At 62.9% G+C, this 19,865-nt stretch overlaps 1 protein-coding gene across 1 annotated transcript in view; it reads left to right on the plus strand.

Annotated features, from left to right (window-relative positions):
• Positions 1 to 352: 352 nt before the first annotated feature.
• The window catches only part of THBS3 (thrombospondin 3), an 83,112-nt gene continuing 63,599 nt past the window's right edge, over positions 353 to 19,865 (plus strand). The window contains exons 1-2 of the mRNA XM_073637215.1: positions 353 to 596; positions 1,712 to 1,843. Coding sequence (XP_073493316.1) covers positions 353 to 596; positions 1,712 to 1,843 — 376 coding nt within the window. The remainder of the gene's footprint in view (positions 597 to 1,711; positions 1,844 to 19,865) is intronic.

A 19,865-nucleotide genomic window follows, 5' to 3' on the forward strand; every position in this document is an offset into this window, starting at 1 on the left:
TCCCCACCAGCCTGACAGAAAGGGTCATCCATCCACAGGAGCGAGGGTGCACCAAGAAAACCTTCCCCACCATTACTGCACCTCCACTGGCCTGACAGGAAGGGGTCATCCATCCACAGGAGCCAGGGTGCACCAAGAGAACCTTCCCCACCATTACTGCACCTCCACCAGCCTGACAGGAAGGGTCATCCATCCACAGGAGCCAGGGTGCACCAAGAAAACCTTCCCCACCAGCCTGACAGGAAAGGGTCATCCATCCACAGGAGCCAGGGTGCACCAAGAAAACCTTCCCCACCATTACTGCACCTCCACCAGCCTGACAGGAAGGGTCGTCCATCCACGAGAGCCAGGGATGCACCAAGAAAACCTTCCCCACCAGCCTGACAGGAGGGGTCATCTATCCACAGAAGCCCGGGTGCACCAAGAAAACCTTCCCCACCAGCATGACAGGAAGGGTCACCCATCCACGAGAGCCAGGGTGCACCAAGAAAACCCTTCCTCCACCAGCCTGACGGGAAGGGGTCATCCATCCACAGGAGACAGGGTGCACCAAGAAACCCTTCCCCACCATTACTGCAACTCCGCCAGCCTGACAGGTAGGGGTCATCCATCCACAGAAGCCCGGGTGCACCAAGAAAACCTTCCCCACCAGCCTGACAGGAAGCGTCGTCCATCCACGAGAGCCAGGGTGCACCAAGAAAACCTTCCCCACCAGCCTGACAGGAAGGTTCGTCCATCCACGAGAGCCAGGGTGCACCAAGAAGCCCTTCCCCACCATTACTCCACCTCCACCAGCCTGACAGGAGGGGTCATCCATCCACAGAAGCCCGGGTGCACCAAGAATACCTTCCCCACCAGCCTGACAGGAAGGGTCACCCATCCACGAGAGCCAGGGTGCACCAAGAAAACCTTCCCCACCAGCCTGACAGGTCGGGGTGATCCATCCACAGGAGCCAGGGTGCACCAAGAAATCCTTCCCCACCATTACTTCACCTCCACCAGCCTGACAGGAAGGGTCATCCATCCACGGGAGCCAGGATGCACCAAGAAAACCTTCCCCACCAGCCTGACAGGACGGGGTCATCCATCCACAGGAGCCAGGGTGCACCAAGAAATCCTTCCCCACCATTACTTCACCTCCACCAGCCTGACAGAAAGGGTCACCCATCCACAGGAGCCCGGGTGCACCAAGAAAACCTTCCCCACCAGCCTGACAGGAAGGGTCACCCATCCACGGAAGCCAGGGTGCACCAAGAAAACCTTCCCCAGCAGCCAGGGTGCACCAAGAAAACCTTCCCCATCAGCCTGACAGGAAGGGTCATCCATCCACAGTAGCGAGGGTGCACCAAGAAAACCTTCCCCACCATTACTGCACCTCCACCAGCTTGACAGGAAGGGTCATCCATCCACAGTAGCGAGGGTGCACCAAGAAACCCTTCCCCACCATTACTGCACCTCCACCAGCCTGATTGAAAGAGGTCTTCTATTCGTGCTGTTCATCTTCCCATCATTATGGGGCCACAGATCGGGGTCCATCAGACCAAGCTCGTATTCTCAGCTGCTCGGTAATAGAATTTTTGCTCTTTTGCTCTCTGGTGTCACCTGTTGTGGATACGGTAATGGCTCTAGAAAGATTCCTCCCATGAACAATTCTCCATCTCCTCCTCTGATCTTTTAATCAGATTGATTTCTCACAAACCTCTTTCTGTAGAACGATTCTTCACCTCCTACTTTGATCTTATCGATGATGAGATTTTTTTTCTCCTACATGGACTTTCTCTAGAGGTTTTTCCTAATCGGCCTCATCTCAGTATCCCCCCACCCTGCGGGAGCAGAGAGCCAGGTTTGCCCCCACTAGTCCAGCAGTAATAGTAATAATATGGTGGGCACTGAACGGTTAGGAGTAGTTGTCCGTGCTACGTGGTAGAAACCAGAATGCATATCATGTGACCACCACGGCATCGGGATATTAGCAGGTGAAACACACGACATTGATTGATACCTCCTGGAAATATTCCGGTGTGGTGGTAGTCATATCATCTATAATGCAGCAGTAATGGCGCTCGGATTATCCCGTTCTAGGGTGGATTCAAACTGATCCAGAGAAAGCTGATCTCTGTTGACTATGCTGAACGCCTTGGTCAGGGGCCTCACGTCAATATTGAGGCCAGATTGTCAGCTCCTGGGATCAGCTGCTCTTGCCCCGGGTGGTCACTTCCGGCTGGCGGGAGCGTACAGGCATCTGCGTGGAGAGCAGTCACACAGTTTGGGTTTCACCTAATAAACTGTAACTTGAGTAGCTGCGTCCCCCCGTCCCCTCTGCCGCCCCCCAAATCAATAGATGAGCTCATGAAATAAAAGTGAGACTTCAGCGTGTGGCCCAGAAGTGCTGAGATGAGACGAGAGGCACCAGGCGGCCAACAACCACAAGACGGCACGAGGGCCCGGCCGACACCACCGACACAGTACAGGCTGGAGGATGGCGGCAGCAAACAAGGGGAGAGGCCCCCAAAACAACGAGATGAGCAATAAGAGCCCCTGTCCCCACATACATATCGTTCAGGGGGTCAAGACCTCATTAACCCTTCACTTGCACACCTGCTGGTGCAGATCTTGTTTACACGGAGATCAGCGTCACGCTCTGGTCCTGGTATGTCGTAGTGCAGGTTCCTTCTAAAAATACAATCGCCTGCGCTGCACGCAAAGTGCGCTCAACACGGACCAGCCCACCGCCTCTCATTACAGGGGAAGATTTCTACTACCAAATGCCGCCTGCACCCAGACACTGCCGACCCAACACAGACCACAGCGCCCCCAGACACTGCCGACCCAACACAGACCACAGCGCCCCCAGACACTGCCGACCCAACACAGACCACAGCGCCCCCAGACACTGCCGACCCAACACAGACCACAGCGCCCCCAGACACTGCCGACCCAACACAGACCACAGCGCCCCCAGACACTGCCGACCCAACACAGACCACAGCGCCCCCAGACACTGCCGACCCAACACAGACCACAGCGCCCCCAGACACTGCCGACCCAACACAGACCACAGCGCCCCCAGACACTGCCGACCCAACACAGACCACAGCGCCCCCACACACTGCCGACCCAACACAGACCACAGCGCCCCCAGACACTGCCGACCCAACACAGACCACAGCGCCCCCAGACACTGCTGACCCAACACAGACCACAGCGCCCCCAGACACTGCCGACCCAACATAGACCACAGCGCCCCCACACACTGCCGACCCAACACAGACCACAGCGCCCCCAGACACTGCCGACCCAACACAGACCACAGCGCCCCCAGACACTGCCGACCCAACACAGACCACAGCGCCCCCAGACACTGCCGACCCAACACAGACCACAGCTCCCCCAGACACTGCTGAACCAACACAGACCACAGCTCCCCCAGACACTGCCGACCCAACACAGACCACAGCGCGCCCAGACACTGCTGACCCAACACAGACCACAGCGCCCCCAGACACTGCCGACCCAACACAGACCACAGCGCCCCCAGACACTGCCGACCCAACACAGACCACAGCGCCCCCAGACACTGCCGACCCAACACAGACCACTACGCCCCCAGACACTGCCGACCCAACACAGACCACAGCTCCCCCAGACACTGCCGTCCCAACACAGACCACAGCGCCCCCAGACACTGCTGACCCAACACAGACCACTGTGTCCCCAGACACTGCCGACCCAACACAGACCACTGTGTCCCCAGACACTGCCGACCCAACACAGACCACAGCGCCCCCAGACACTGCCGACCCAACACAGACCACAGCGCCCCCAGACACTGCCGACCCAACACAGACCACAGCGCCCCCAGACACTGCCGACCCAACACAGACCACAGCGCCCCCAGACACTGCCGACCCAACACCGACCACAACGCCCCCAGACACTGCCGACCCAATACAGACCACAGCTCCCCCAGACACTGCCGTCCCAACACAGACCACAGCGCCCCCAGACACTGCTGACCCAACACAAACCACTGTGTCCCCAGACACTGCCGACCCAACACAGACCACTGTGTCCCCAGACACTGCCGACCCAACACAGACCACAGCGCCCCCAGACACTGCCGACCCAACACAGACCACAGCGCCCCCAGACACTGCCAACGCAACACAGACCACTGTGTCCCCAGACACTGCTGAACCAACACGGACCACGGCGCCACCAGACACTGCCGACCCAATACAGACCAAAGCGTCCCCAGACACTGCTGCCCCACCACCGTCCACAGCGCCCCAGACACTGCCACCCCAATACTGACCATAGTGTGCCCCAGACACTGCCGACCCAACACAGACCACAGTGTCCCCCAGACACTGCTGCCCCACCACCGACCACAACGCCCCAGACACTGCCGCCCTAACACAGAACACAGCGTCCCCAGACACTGCCACCCCAATACTGACCATAGTGTGCCCCAGACACTGTCATTCCACCACTCACCAGTGTCCCCCAGACACGGTTGCCCCAACACCCACCACAGTGTCTCCAGACACTGCCACCCCAACACAGACCACAGCCTCTCCAGACACTGCCGCCCCAACACAGACCACAGCGTCTCCCCTACACTGCCACCCCAACACAAACTATAGCATCCCCAGACACTGCTGCCCCACCACCGACCACAGTGCCCCAGATACTGCGCCCCAACACCGTCTCCAGACACTGCCGCCCCACCACAGCATCCCCCAGACACTGCCGCCCCACCACAGCATCCCCGAGACACTGCCGACCCAACACAGACCACAGCGCCCCCAGACACTGCCGACCCAACACAGACCACAGCGCCCCCAGACAATGCCGACCCAACACAGACCACAGCGCCCCCAGACACTGCCGACCCAACACAGACCACTGTGTCCCCAGACACGGCTGAACCAACACGGACCACAGCGCCCCCAGACACTGCCGACCCAACACAGACCAAAGCGTCCCCAGACACTTCTGCCCCACCACCGACCACAGCGCCCCCAGACACTGCCGACCCAACACAGACCACTGTGTCCCCAGTCACTGCCGACCCAACACAGACCACAGCGCCCCCAGACACTGCCGACCCAACACAGACCACAGCGCCCCCAGACACTGCCGACCCAACACAGACCACAGCGCCCCCAGACACTGCCGACCCAACACAGACCACAGCGCCCCCAGACACTGCCGACCCAACACAGACCAAAGCGTCCCCAGACCCTGCTCCCCAACCACCAACCACAGCTCCCCCAGACACTGCCGACCCAACACAGACCACAGCGCCCCCAGACACTGCCGACCCAACACAGACCAAAGCGTCCCCAGACACTGATCCCCCACCAACGACCACAGCGCCCCCAGACACTGCCGAACCAACAACGAACACAGCGCCCCCAGACACTGCTGACCCAACACAGACCACTGCGTCCCCAGACACTGCCGCGCTAACACAAATTACAGCGTCCCCAGACACTGCCGACCCAACACAGAACACAGCGTCCCCAGACACTGCCGCCCCAATACTGACCACAGCGCCACCAAACACTGCTGACACAACACAGACCACAGCGCCCCCAGACACTGCCGACCCAACACAGACCACAGCGCCCCCAGACACTGCCGACCCAACACAGACCACAACGCCCCCAGACACTGCCGACCCAAAACAGACCACAGCGCCCCCAGACACTGCCGACCCAACACAGACCACAGCGGCCACAGACACTGCCGACCCAACACAGACCACAGCGCCCCCAGACACTGCCGACCCAACACAGACCACAGCGCCCCCAGACACTGCCGACCCAACACAGACCACAGCGCCCCCAGACACTGCCGACCCAACACAGACCACAGCGCCCCCAGACACTGCCGACCCAACACAGACCTCAGCGCCCCCAGACACTGCCGACCCAACTCAGACCACAGCGCCCCCAGACACTGCCGCCCCAACACAGACCACAGCTCCCCCAGACACTGCCGACCCAACACAAACCTCTGTGTCCCCAGACACTGCCGCCCCAACACAGACCACAGCGCCTCCAGACACTGCCGACCCAACACAGACCACAGCGCCCCCTGACACTGCTGACCCAACACAGACCACAGCGCCCCCAGACACTGCCGACCCAACACAGACCACAGCGCCCCCAGACATTGCCGACCCAACACAGACCTCAGCGCCCCCAGACACTGCCGACCCAACACATACCACAGCGCCCCCAGACACTGCCGACCCAACACAGACCTCTGTGTCCCCAGACACTGCCGCCCCAACACAGACCACAGCGCCCCCTGACACTGCCGACCCAACACAGACCACAGCGCCCCCTGACACTGCCGACCCAACACAGACCACAGCGCCCCCTGACACTGCCGACCCAACACAGACCACAGCGCCCCCAGACACTGCTGACCCAACACAGACCACAGCGCCCCCAGACACTGGGGGCACAACACAGACCACTGTGTCCCCAGACACTGCTGAACCAACACAGACCACAGCGCCCCCAGACTCTGCCGACCCAACACAGACCACAGCGGCCACAGACACTGCCGACCCAACACAGACCACAGTGCCCCCTGATACTGCCTACCCAACACAGACCACAGCGCCCCCAGACACTGCCGACCCAACACAGACCACAGCGCCCCCAGACACTGCCGACCCAACACAGACCTCAGCGCCCCCAGACACTGCCGACCCAACTCAGACCACAGCGCCCCCAGACACTGCCGCCCCAACACAGACCACAGCGCCCCCAGACACTGCCGACCCAACACAGAGTTCTGCGTCCCCAGACACTGCCGCCCCAACACAGACCACAGCGCCCCCAGACACTGCCGACCCAACACAGACCACAGCGCCCCCAGACACTGCCGACCCAACACAGACCACAGCGCCCCCAGACACTGCCGACCCAACACAGACCTCGGCGCCCCCAGACACTGCCGACCCAACACAGACCACGGCGCCCCCTGACACTGCCGACCCAACACAGACCACGGCGCCCCCAGACACTGCCAACCCAACACAGACCACAGCGCCCCCAGACACTGCCGACCCAACACATACCACAGCGCCCCCAGACACTGCCGACCCAACACAGACCTCTGTGTCCCCAGACACTGCCGACCCAACACAGACCACAGCGCCCCCAGACACTGCCGACCCAACACAGACCACAGCGCCCCCAGACACTGCCGACCCAACACAGACCACAGCGCCCCCAGACACTGCTGACCCAACACAGACCACAGCGCCCCCAGACACTGCCGACCCAACACAGACCACAGCGCCCCCACACACTGCCGACCCAACACAGACCACAGCGCCCCCAGACACTGCCGACCCAACACAGACCACAGCGCCCCCAGACACTGCCGACCCAACACAGACCACAGCGCCCCCAGACACTGCCGACCCAACACAGACCACAGCTCCCCCAGACACTGCTGACCCAACACAGACCACAGCTCCCCCAGACACTGCCGACCCAACACAGACCACAGCGCGCCCAGACACTGCTGACCCAACACAGACCACAGCGCCGCCAGACACTGCCGACCCAACACAGACCACAGCGCCCCCAGACACTGCCGACCCAACACAGACCACAGCGCCCCCAGACACTGCCGACCCAACACAGACCACTACGCCCCCAGACACTGCCGACCCAACACAGACCACAGCTCCCCCAGACACTGCCGTCCCAACACAGACCACAGCGCCCCCAGACACTGCTGACCCAACACAGACCACTGTGTCCCCAGACACTGCCGACCCAACACAGACCACTGTGTCCCCAGACACTGCCGACCCAACACAGACCACAGCGCCCCCAGACACTGCCGACCCAACACAGACCACAGCGCCCCCAGACACTGCCGACCCAACACAGACCACAGCGCCCCCAGACACTGCCGACCCAACACAGACCACAGCGCCCCCAGACACTGCCGACCCAACACCGACCACAACGCCCCCAGACACTGCCGACCCAATACAGACCACAGCTCCCCCAGACACTGCCGTCCCAACACAGACCACAGCGCCCCCAGACACTGCTGACCCAACACAAACCACTGTGTCCCCAGACACTGCCGACCCAACACAGACCACTGTGTCCCCAGACACTGCCGACCCAACACAGACCACAGCGCCCCCAGACACTGCCGACCCAACACAGACCACAGCGCCCCCAGACACTGCCAACGCAACACAGACCACTGTGTCCCCAGACACTGCTGAACCAACACGGACCACGGCGCCACCAGACACTGCCGACCCAATACAGACCAAAGCGTCCCCAGACACTGCTGCCCCACCACCGTCCACAGCGCCCCAGACACTGCCACCCCAATACTGACCATAGTGTGCCCCAGACACTGCCGACCCAACACAGACCACAGTGTCCCCCAGACACTGCTGCCCCACCACCGACCACAACGCCCCAGACACTGCCGCCCTAACACAGAACACAGCGTCCCCAGACACTGCCACCCCAATACTGACCATAGTGTGCCCCAGACACTGTCATTCCACCACTCACCAGTGTCCCCCAGACACGGTTGCCCCAACACCCACCACAGTGTCTCCAGACACTGCCACCCCAACACAGACCACAGCCTCTCCAGACACTGCCGCCCCAACACAGACCACAGCGTCTCCCCTACACTGCCACCCCAACACAAACTATAGCATCCCCAGACACTGCTGCCCCACCACCGACCACAGTGCCCCAGATACTGCGCCCCAACACCGTCTCCAGACACTGCCGCCCCACCACAGCATCCCCCAGACACTGCCGCCCCACCACAGCATCCCCGAGACACTGCCGACCCAACACAGACCACAGCGCCCCCAGACACTGCCGACCCAACACAGACCACAGCGCCCCCAGACAATGCCGACCCAACACAGACCACAGCGCCCCCAGACACTGCCGACCCAACACAGACCACTGTGTCCCCAGACACGGCTGAACCAACACGGACCACAGCGCCCCCAGACACTGCCGACCCAACACAGACCAAAGCGTCCCCAGACACTTCTGCCCCACCACCGACCACAGCGCCCCCAGACACTGCCGACCCAACACAGACCACTGTGTCCCCAGTCACTGCCGACCCAACACAGACCACAGCGCCCCCAGACACTGCCGACCCAACACAGACCACAGCGCCCCCAGACACTGCCGACCCAACACAGACCACAGCGCCCCCAGACACTGCCGACCCAACACAGACCACAGCGCCCCCAGACACTGCCGACCCAACACAGACCAAAGCGTCCCCAGACCCTGCTCCCCAACCACCAACCACAGCTCCCCCAGACACTGCCGACCCAACACAGACCACAGCGCCCCCAGACACTGCCGACCCAACACAGACCAAAGCGTCCCCAGACACTGATCCCCCACCAACGACCACAGCGCCCCCAGACACTGCCGAACCAACAACGAACACAGCGCCCCCAGACACTGCTGACCCAACACAGACCACTGCGTCCCCAGACACTGCCGCGCTAACACAAATTACAGCGTCCCCAGACACTGCCGACCCAACACAGAACACAGCGTCCCCAGACACTGCCGCCCCAATACTGACCACAGCGCCACCAAACACTGCTGACACAACACAGACCACAGCGCCCCCAGACACTGCCGACCCAACACAGACCACAGCGCCCCCAGACACTGCCGACCCAACACAGACCACAACGCCCCCAGACACTGCCGACCCAAAACAGACCACAGCGCCCCCAGACACTGCCGACCCAACACAGACCACAGCGGCCACAGACACTGCCGACCCAACACAGACCACAGCGCCCCCAGACACTGCCGACCCAACACAGACCACAGCGCCCCCAGACACTGCCGACCCAACACAGACCACAGCGCCCCCAGACACTGCCGACCCAACACAGACCACAGCGCCCCCAGACACTGCCGACCCAACACAGACCACAGCGCCCCCAGACACTGCCGACCCAACACAGACCTCAGCGCCCCCAGACACTGCCGACCCAACTCAGACCACAGCGCCCCCAGACACTGCCGCCCCAACACAGACCACAGCTCCCCCAGACACTGCCGACCCAACACAAACCTCTGTGTCCCCAGACACTGCCGCCCCAACACAGACCACAGCGCCTCCAGACACTGCCGACCCAACACAGACCACAGCGCCCCCTGACACTGCTGACCCAACACAGACCACAGCGCCCCCAGACACTGCCGACCCAACACAGACCACAGCGCCCCCAGACATTGCCGACCCAACACAGACCTCAGCGCCCCCAGACACTGCCGACCCAACACATACCACAGCGCCCCCAGACACTGCCGACCCAACACAGACCTCTGTGTCCCCAGACACTGCCGCCCCAACACAGACCACAGCGCCCCCTGACACTGCCGACCCAACACAGACCACAGCGCCCCCTGACACTGCCGACCCAACACAGACCACAGCGCCCCCTGACACTGCCGACCCAACACAGACCACAGCGCCCCCAGACACTGCTGACCCAACACAGACCACAGCGCCCCCAGACACTGGGGGCACAACACAGACCACTGTGTCCCCAGACACTGCTGAACCAACACAGACCAAAGCGCCCCCAGACTCTGCCGACCCAACACAGACCACAGCGGCCACAGACACTGCCGACCCAACACAGACCACAGTGCCCCCTGATACTGCCTACCCAACACAGACCACAGCGCCCCCAGACACTGCCGACCCAACACAGACCACAGCGCCCCCAGACACTGCCGACCCAACACAGACCTCAGCGCCCCCAGACACTGCCGACCCAACTCAGACCACAGCGCCCCCAGACACTGCCGCCCCAACACAGACCACAGCGCCCCCAGACACTGCCGACCCAACACAGAGTTCTGCGTCCCCAGACACTGCCGCCCCAACACAGACCACAGCGCCCCCAGACACTGCCGACCCAACACAGACCACAGCGCCCCCAGACACTGCCGACCCAACACAGACCACAGCGCCCCCAGACACTGCCGACCCAACACAGACCTCGGCGCCCCCAGACACTGCCGACCCAACACAGACCACGGCGCCCCCTGACACTGCCGACCCAACACAGACCACGGCGCCCCCAGACACTGCCAACCCAACACAGACCACAGCGCCCCCAGACACTGCCGACCCAACACATACCACAGCGCCCCCAGACACTGCCGACCCAACACAGACCTCTGTGTCCCCAGACACTGCCGCCCCAACACAGACCACAGCGCCCCCAGACACTGCCGACCCAACACAGACCACAGTGCCCACAGACACTGCTGACCCAACACAGACCACAGCGCCCCCAGACACTGCTGACCCAACACAGACCACAGCGCCCCCAGACACTGCTGACACAACACAGACCACAGCGCCCCCAGACACTGCTGACACAACACAGACCACTGTGTCCCCAGACACTGCTGAACCAACACAGACCACTGCGTCCCCAGACACTGCCGTCCCAACACAGACCACAGCGCCCCCAGACACTGCCGACCCAACACAGACCACAGCGCCCCCAGACACTGCCGACCCAACACAGACCACAGCGCCCCCAGACACTGCCGACCCAACACAGACCACTGTGTCCCCAGACACTGCCGACCCAACACAGACCACAGCGCCCCCAGACACTGCCGACCCAACACAGACCACAGTGCCCCCAGACACTGCTGACCCAACACAGACCACAGCGCCCCCAGACACTGCTGACCCAACACAGACCACAGCGCCCCCAGACACTGCTGACACAACACAGACCACAGCGCCCCCAGACACTGCTGACACAACACAGACCACTGTGTCCCCAGACACTGCTGAACCAACACAGACCACTGCGTCCCCAGACACTGCCGTCCCAACACAGACCACAGCGCCCCCAGACACTGCCGACCCAACACAGACCACAGCGCCCCCAGACACTGCCGACCCAACACAGACCACAGCGCCCCCAGACACTGCCGACCCAACACAGACCACTGTGTCCCCAGACACTGCCGACCCAACACAGACCACAGCGCCCCCAGACACTGCCGACCCAACACAGACCACAGCGCCCCCAGACACTGCCGACCCAACACAGACCACAGCGCCCCCAGACACTTCCGACCCAACACAGACCAAAGCGTCCCCAGACCCTGCTCCCCCACCAACGACCACAGCGCCCCCAGACACTGCCGAACCAACAACGAACACAGCGCCCCCAGACACTGCTGACCCAACACAGACCACTGCGTCCCCAGACACTGCCGCGCTAACACAAATTACAGCGTCCCCAGACACTGCCGACCCAACACAGAACACAGCGTCCCCAGACACTGCCGCCCCAATACTGACCACAGCGCCACCAAACACTGCTGACACAACACAGACCACAGCGCCCCCAGACACTGCCGACCCAACACAGACCACAGCGCCCCCAGACACTGCCGACCCAACACAGACCACAACGCCCCCAGACACTGCCGACCCAAAACAGACCACAGCGCCCCCAGACACTGCCGACCCAACACAGACCACAGCGGCCACAGACACTGCCGACCCAACACAGACCACAGCGCCCCCAGACACTGCCGACCCAACACAGACCACAGCGCCCCCAGACACTGCCGACCCAACACAGACCACAGCGCCCCCAGACACTGCCGACCCAACACAGACCACAGCGCCCCCAGACACTGCCGACCCAACACAGACCTCAGCGCCCCCAGACACTGCCGACCCAACTCAGACCACAGCGCCCCCAGACACTGCCGCCCCAACACAGACCACAGCTCCCCCAGACACTGCCGACCCAACACAAACCTCTGTGTCCCCAGACACTGCCGCCCCAACACAGACCACAGCGCCTCCAGACACTGCCGACCCAACACAGACCACAGCGCCCCCTGACACTGCTGACCCAACACAGACCACAGCGCCCCCAGACACTGCCGACCCAACACAGACCACAGCGCCCCCAGACATTGCCGACCCAACACAGACCTCAGCGCCCCCAGACACTGCCGACCCAACACATACCACAGCGCCCCCAGACACTGCCGACCCAACACAGACCTCTGTGTCCCCAGACACTGCCGCCCCAACACAGACCACAGCGCCCCCTGACACTGCCGACCCAACACAGACCACAGCGCCCCCTGACACTGCCGACCCAACACAGACCACAGCGCCCCCTGACACTGCCGACCCAACACAGACCACAGCGCCCCCAGACACTGCTGACCCAACACAGACCACAGCGCCCCCAGACACTGGGGGCACAACACAGACCACTGTGTCCCCAGACACTGCTGAACCAACACAGACCACAGCGCCCCCAGACTCTGCCGACCCAACACAGACCACAGCGGCCACAGACACTGCCGACCCAACACAGACCACAGTGCCCCCTGATACTGCCTACCCAACACAGACCACAGCGCCCCCAGACACTGCCGACCCAACACAGACCACAGCGCCCCCAGACACTGCCGACCCAACACAGACCTCAGCGCCCCCAGACACTGCCGACCCAACTCAGACCACAGCGCCCCCAGACACTGCCGCCCCAACACAGACCACAGCGCCCCCAGACACTGCCGACCCAACACAGAGTTCTGCGTCCCCAGACACTGCCGCCCCAACACAGACCACAGCGCCCCCAGACACTGCCGACCCAACACAGACCACAGCGCCCCCAGACACTGCCGACCCAACACAGACCACAGCGCCCCCAGACACTGCCGACCCAACACAGACCTCGGCGCCCCCAGACACTGCCGACCCAACACAGACCACGGCGCCCCCTGACACTGCCGACCCAACACAGACCACGGCGCCCCCAGACACTGCCAACCCAACACAGACCACAGCGCCCCCAGACACTGCCGACCCAACACATACCACAGCGCCCCCAGACACTGCCGACCCAACACAGACCTCTGTGTCCCCAGACACTGCCGCCCCAACACAGACCACAGCGCCCCCAGACACTGCCGACCCAACACAGACCACAGTGCCCACAGACACTGCTGACCCAACACAGACCACAGCGCCCCCAGACACTGCTGACCCAACACAGACCACAGCGCCCCCAGACACTGCTGACACAACACAGACCACAGCGCCCCCAGACACTGCTGACACAACACAGACCACTGTGTCCCCAGACACTGCTGAACCAACACAGACCACTGCGTCCCCAGACACTGCCGTCCCAACACAGACCACAGCGCCCCCAGACACTGCCGACCCAACACAGACCACAGCGCCCCCAGACACTGCCGACCCAACACAGACCACAGCGCCCCCAGACACTGCCGACCCAACACAGACCACTGTGTCCCCAGACACTGCCGACCCAACACAGACCACAGCGCCCCCAGACACTGCCGACCCAACACAGACCACAGTGCCCCCAGACACTGCTGACCCAACACAGACCACAGCGCCCCCAGACACTGCTGACCCAACACAGACCACAGCGCCCCCAGACACTGCTGACACAACACAGACCACAGCGCCCCCAGACACTGCTGACACAACACAGACCACTGTGTCCCCAGACACTGCTGAACCAACACAGACCACTGCGTCCCCAGACACTGCCGTCCCAACACAGACCACAGCGCCCCCAGACACTGCCGACCCAACACAGACCACAGCGCCCCCAGACACTGCCGACCCAACACAGACCACAGCGCCCCCAGACACTGCCGACCCAACACAGACCACTGTGTCCCCAGACACTGCCGACCCAACACAGACCACAGCGCCCCCAGACACTGCCGACCCAACACAGACCACAGCGCCCCCAGACACTGCCGACCCAACACAGACCACAGCGCCCCCAGACACTTCCGACCCAACACAGACCAAAGCGTCCCCAGACCCTGCTCCCCCACCACCAACCACAGCGCCCCCAGACACTGCCGACCCAACACAGACCACAGCGCTCCCAGACACTGCCGACCCAACACGGACCAAAGCGTCCGCAGACACTGCTCCCCCACCAACGACCACAGCGCCCCCAGACACTGCCGAACCAACAACGAACAAAGCTCCCCCAGACACTGCTGACCCAACACAGACCACTGCGTCCCCAGACACTGCCGCCCTAACACAAATTACAGCGTCCCCAGACACTGCCGACCCAACACAGACCACAGCGCCCCCAGACACTGCCGACCCAACACAGAACACAGCGTCCCCAGACACTGCCACCCCAATACTGACCACAGCGCCACCAAACACTGCTGACACAACACAGACCACAGCGCCCCCAGACACTGCCGACCCAACACAGACCACAGCGCCCCCAGACACTGCCGACCCAACACAGACCACAGCGCCCCCAGACACTGCCGACCCAACACAGACCACAACGCCCCCAGACACTGCCGACCCAAAACAGACCACAGCGCCCCCAGACACTGCCGACTCAACACAGACCACAGCGCCCCCAGACGCTGCTGACCCAACACAGACCACAGCGCCGCCAGACACAGCCGACCCAACACAGGCCACAACGCCCCCAGACACTGCCGACCCAACACAGACCACAGCGCCCCCAGACACTGCCGACCCAACACAGACCACTGTGTCCCCAGACACTGCCGACCCAACACAGACCACAGCGCCCCCAGACACTGCCGACCCAACACAGACCACAGCGCCCCCAGACACTGCCGTCCCAACACAGACCACAGCGCCCCCAGACACTGCCGACCCAACACAGACCACAGCGCCCCCAGACACTGCCAACCCAACACAGACCACTGTGTCCCCAGACACTGCTGAACCAACACAGACCACATCGCCCCCAGACACTGCCAACCCAACACAGACCACAGCGCCCCCAGACACTGCCAACCCAACACAGACCACTGTGTTCCCAGACACGGCCAACCCAACACAGACCACTGAGTCCCCAGACACGGCTGAACCAACACGGACCACGGCGCCACCAGACACTGCCGACCCAACACAGACCACAGCCTCTCCAGACACTGCCGCCCCAACACAGACCACAGCGTCTCCCATACACTGCCACCCCAACACAAACTATAGCATCCCCAGACACTGCTGCCCCACCACCGACCACAGTGCCCCAGATACTGCGCCCCAACACCGTCTCCAGACACTGCCGCCCCACCACAGCATCCCCCAGACACTGCCGCCCCACCACAGCGTCTCCCAGACAATGGCCCTCCTACCAACCAAAACCCTCCAGACAATGCCGCTCCACCACCGACCACAGTGCCCCAGACACTGCTGCTCCACCACCGACCACAGCGCCCCAGACACTGCCGCCCTAACACAGAACAATGCGTCCCCAGACACTGCAGCCCCACCACAGTGTCCCCCAGACAGTGCCGCCGCAACACAGACCACAACGCCCCGGACACTGCCGCCATAACACAGACCACAGCGCCCCAGACACTACCGACACATCACAGGCCATAATGTCCCCTGACACTGCTGGTCTAACACAGACCACAATGTCCCAGACACTGCCTACCCAACACAGACCAAAGCGTCCCCAGACACTTCTGCCCCACCACCGACCACAGCGCCCCCAGACTCTGCCGACCCAACACAGACCACTGTGTCCCCAGACACTGCCGACCCAACACAGACCACAGTGCCCCCAGACACTGCCGACCCAACACAGACCACAGCGCCCCCAGACACTGCCGACCCAACACAGACCACAGCAGCCACAGACACTGCCGACCCAACACAGACCACAGCGCCCCCAGACACTGCCGACCCAACACAGACCACAGCGCCCCCAGACACTGCCGACCCAACACAGACCACAGCGCCCCCAGACACTGCCGACCCAACACAGACCTCAGCGCCCCCAGACACTGCCGCCCCAACACAGACCACAGCTCCCCCAGACACTGCCGACCCAACACAAACCTCTGTGTCCCCAGACACTGCCGCCCTAACACAGACCACAGCGCCTCCAGACACTGCCGTCCCAACACAGACCACAGCGCCCCCAGACACTGCCGACCCAACACAGACCACAGCTCCCCCAGACACTGCCGACCCAACACAGACCACGGCGCCCCCTGACACTGCCGACCCAACACAGACCACGGCGCCCCCAGACACTGCCGTCCCAACACAGACCACAGCGCCCCCAGACACTGCCGACCCAACACAGACCACAGCGCCCCCAGACACTGCCGACCCACAACAGACCTCTGTGTCCCCAGACACTGCCGCCCCAACACAGACCACAGCGCCCCCAGACACTGCCGACCCAACACAGACCACAGTGCCCCCAGACACTGCCGACCCAACACAGACCACAGCGCCCCCAGACATTGCCGACCCAACACAGACCTCAGCGCCCCCAGACACTGCCGACCCAACACATACCACAGCGCCCCCAGATACTGCCGACCCAACACAGACCTCTGTGTCCCCAGACACTGCCGCCCCAACACAGACCACAGCGCCCCCTGACACTGCTGACCCAACACAGACCACAGCGCCCCCTGACACTGCCGACCCAACACAGACCACAGCGCCCCCTGACACTGCCGACCCAACACAGACCACAGCGCCCCCAGACACTGCTGACCCAACACAGACCACAGCGCCCCCAGACACTGGGGGCACAACACAGACCACTGTGTCCCCAGACACTGCTGAACCAACACAGACCACAGCGCCCCCAGACTCTGCCGACCCAACACAGACCACAGCGTCCACAGACACTGCCGACCCAACACAGACCACAGTGCCCCCTGATACTGCCGACCCAACACAGACCACAGCGCCCCCAGACACTGCCGACCCAACACAGACCACAGCGCCCCCAGACACTGCCGACCCAACACAGACCTCAGCGCCCCCAGACACTGCCGACCCAACTCAGACCACAGCTCCCCCAGACACTGCCGCCCCAACACAGACCACAGCGCCCCCAGACACTGCCGACCCAACACAGACCTCTGCGTCCCCAGACACTGCCGCCCCAACACAGACCACAGCGCCTCCAGACACTGCCGACCCAACACAGACCACAGCGCCCCCAGACACTGCCGACCCAACACAGACCACAGCGCCCCCAGACACTGCCGACCCAACACAGACCACAGCGCCCCCTGACACTGCCGACCCAACACAGACCACGGCGCCGCCTAACACTGCCGACCCAACACAGACCACGGCGCCCCCAGACACTGCCAACCCAACACAGACCACAGCGCCCCCAGACACTGCCGACCCAACACATACCACAGCGCCCCCAGACACTGCCGACCCAACACAGACCTCTGTGTCCCCAGACACTGCCGCCCCAACACAGACCACAGCGCCCCCAGACACTGCCGACCCAACACAGACCACAGTGCCCCCAGACACTGCTGACCCAACACAGACCACAGCGCCCCCAGACACTGCTGACACAACACAGACCACAGCGCCCCCAGACACTGCTGACACAACACAGACCACTGTGTCCCCAGACACTGCTGAACCAACACAGACCACTGCGTCCCCAGACACTGCCGTCCCAACACAGACCACAGCGCCCCCAGACACTGCCGACCCAACACAGACCACAGCGCCCCCAGACACTGCCGCACCAACACAGACCACAGCGCCCCCAGACACTGCCGACCCAACACAGACCACTGTGTCCCCAGACACTGCCGACCCAACACAGACCACAGCGCCCCCAGACACTGCCGACCTAACACAGACCACAGCGGCCCCAGACACTGCCGACCCAACACAGACCACAGCGCCCCCAGACACTGCCGACCCAACACAGACCAAAGCGTCCCCAGACCCTGCTCCCCCACCACCAACCACAGCGCCCCCAGACACTGCCGACCCAACACAGACCACAGCGCCCCCAGACACTGCCGACCCAACACAGACCAAAGCGTCCCCAGACACTGCTCCCCCACCAACGACCACAGCGCCCCCAGACACTGCCGAACCAACAATGAACACAGCTCCCCCAGACACTGCTGACCCATCACAGACCACTGCGTCCCCAGACACTGCCGCCCTAACACAAATTACAGCGTCCCCAGACACTGCCGACCCAACACAGACCACAGCGCCCCCAGTCACTGCCGACCCAACACAGAACACAGCGTCCCCAGACACTGCCACCCCAATACTGACCACAGCGCCACCAAACACTGCTGACACAACACAGACCACAGCGCCCCCAGACACTGCCGACCCAACACAGGCCACAGCGCCCCCAGACACTGCCGACCCAACACAGACCACAGCGCCCCCAGACACTGCCGACCCAACACAGACCACAACGCCCCCAGACACTGCCGACCCAAAACAGACCACAGCGCCCCCGACACTGCCGACTCAACACAGACCACAGCGCCCCCAGACACTGCTCACCCAACACAGACCACAGCGCCGCCAGACACAGCCGACCCAACACAGACCACAACGCCCCCAGACACTGCCGACCCAACACAGACCACAGCGCCCCCAGACACTGCCGACCCAACACAGACCACTGTGTCCCCAGACACTGCCGACCCAACACAGACCACAGCGCCCCCAGACACTGCCGACCCAACACAGACCACAGCGCCCCCAGACACTGCCGACCCAACACAGACCACAGCGCCCCCAGACACTGCCAACCCAACACAGACCACTGTGTCCCCAGACACTGCTGAACCAACACAGACCACAGCGCCCCCAGACACTGCCAACCCAACACAGACCACAGCGCCCCCAGACACTGCCAACCCAACACAGACCACAGCGCCCCCAGACACTGCCAACCCAACACAGACCACTGT

Source organism: Phyllobates terribilis, unplaced genomic scaffold (assembly GCF_046119375.1).
Source record: "Phyllobates terribilis strain yellow unplaced genomic scaffold, ASM4611937v1 Scaffold_6__1_contigs__length_29720123, whole genome shotgun sequence".
NCBI lineage: Eukaryota > Metazoa > Chordata > Amphibia > Anura > Dendrobatidae > Phyllobates > Phyllobates terribilis.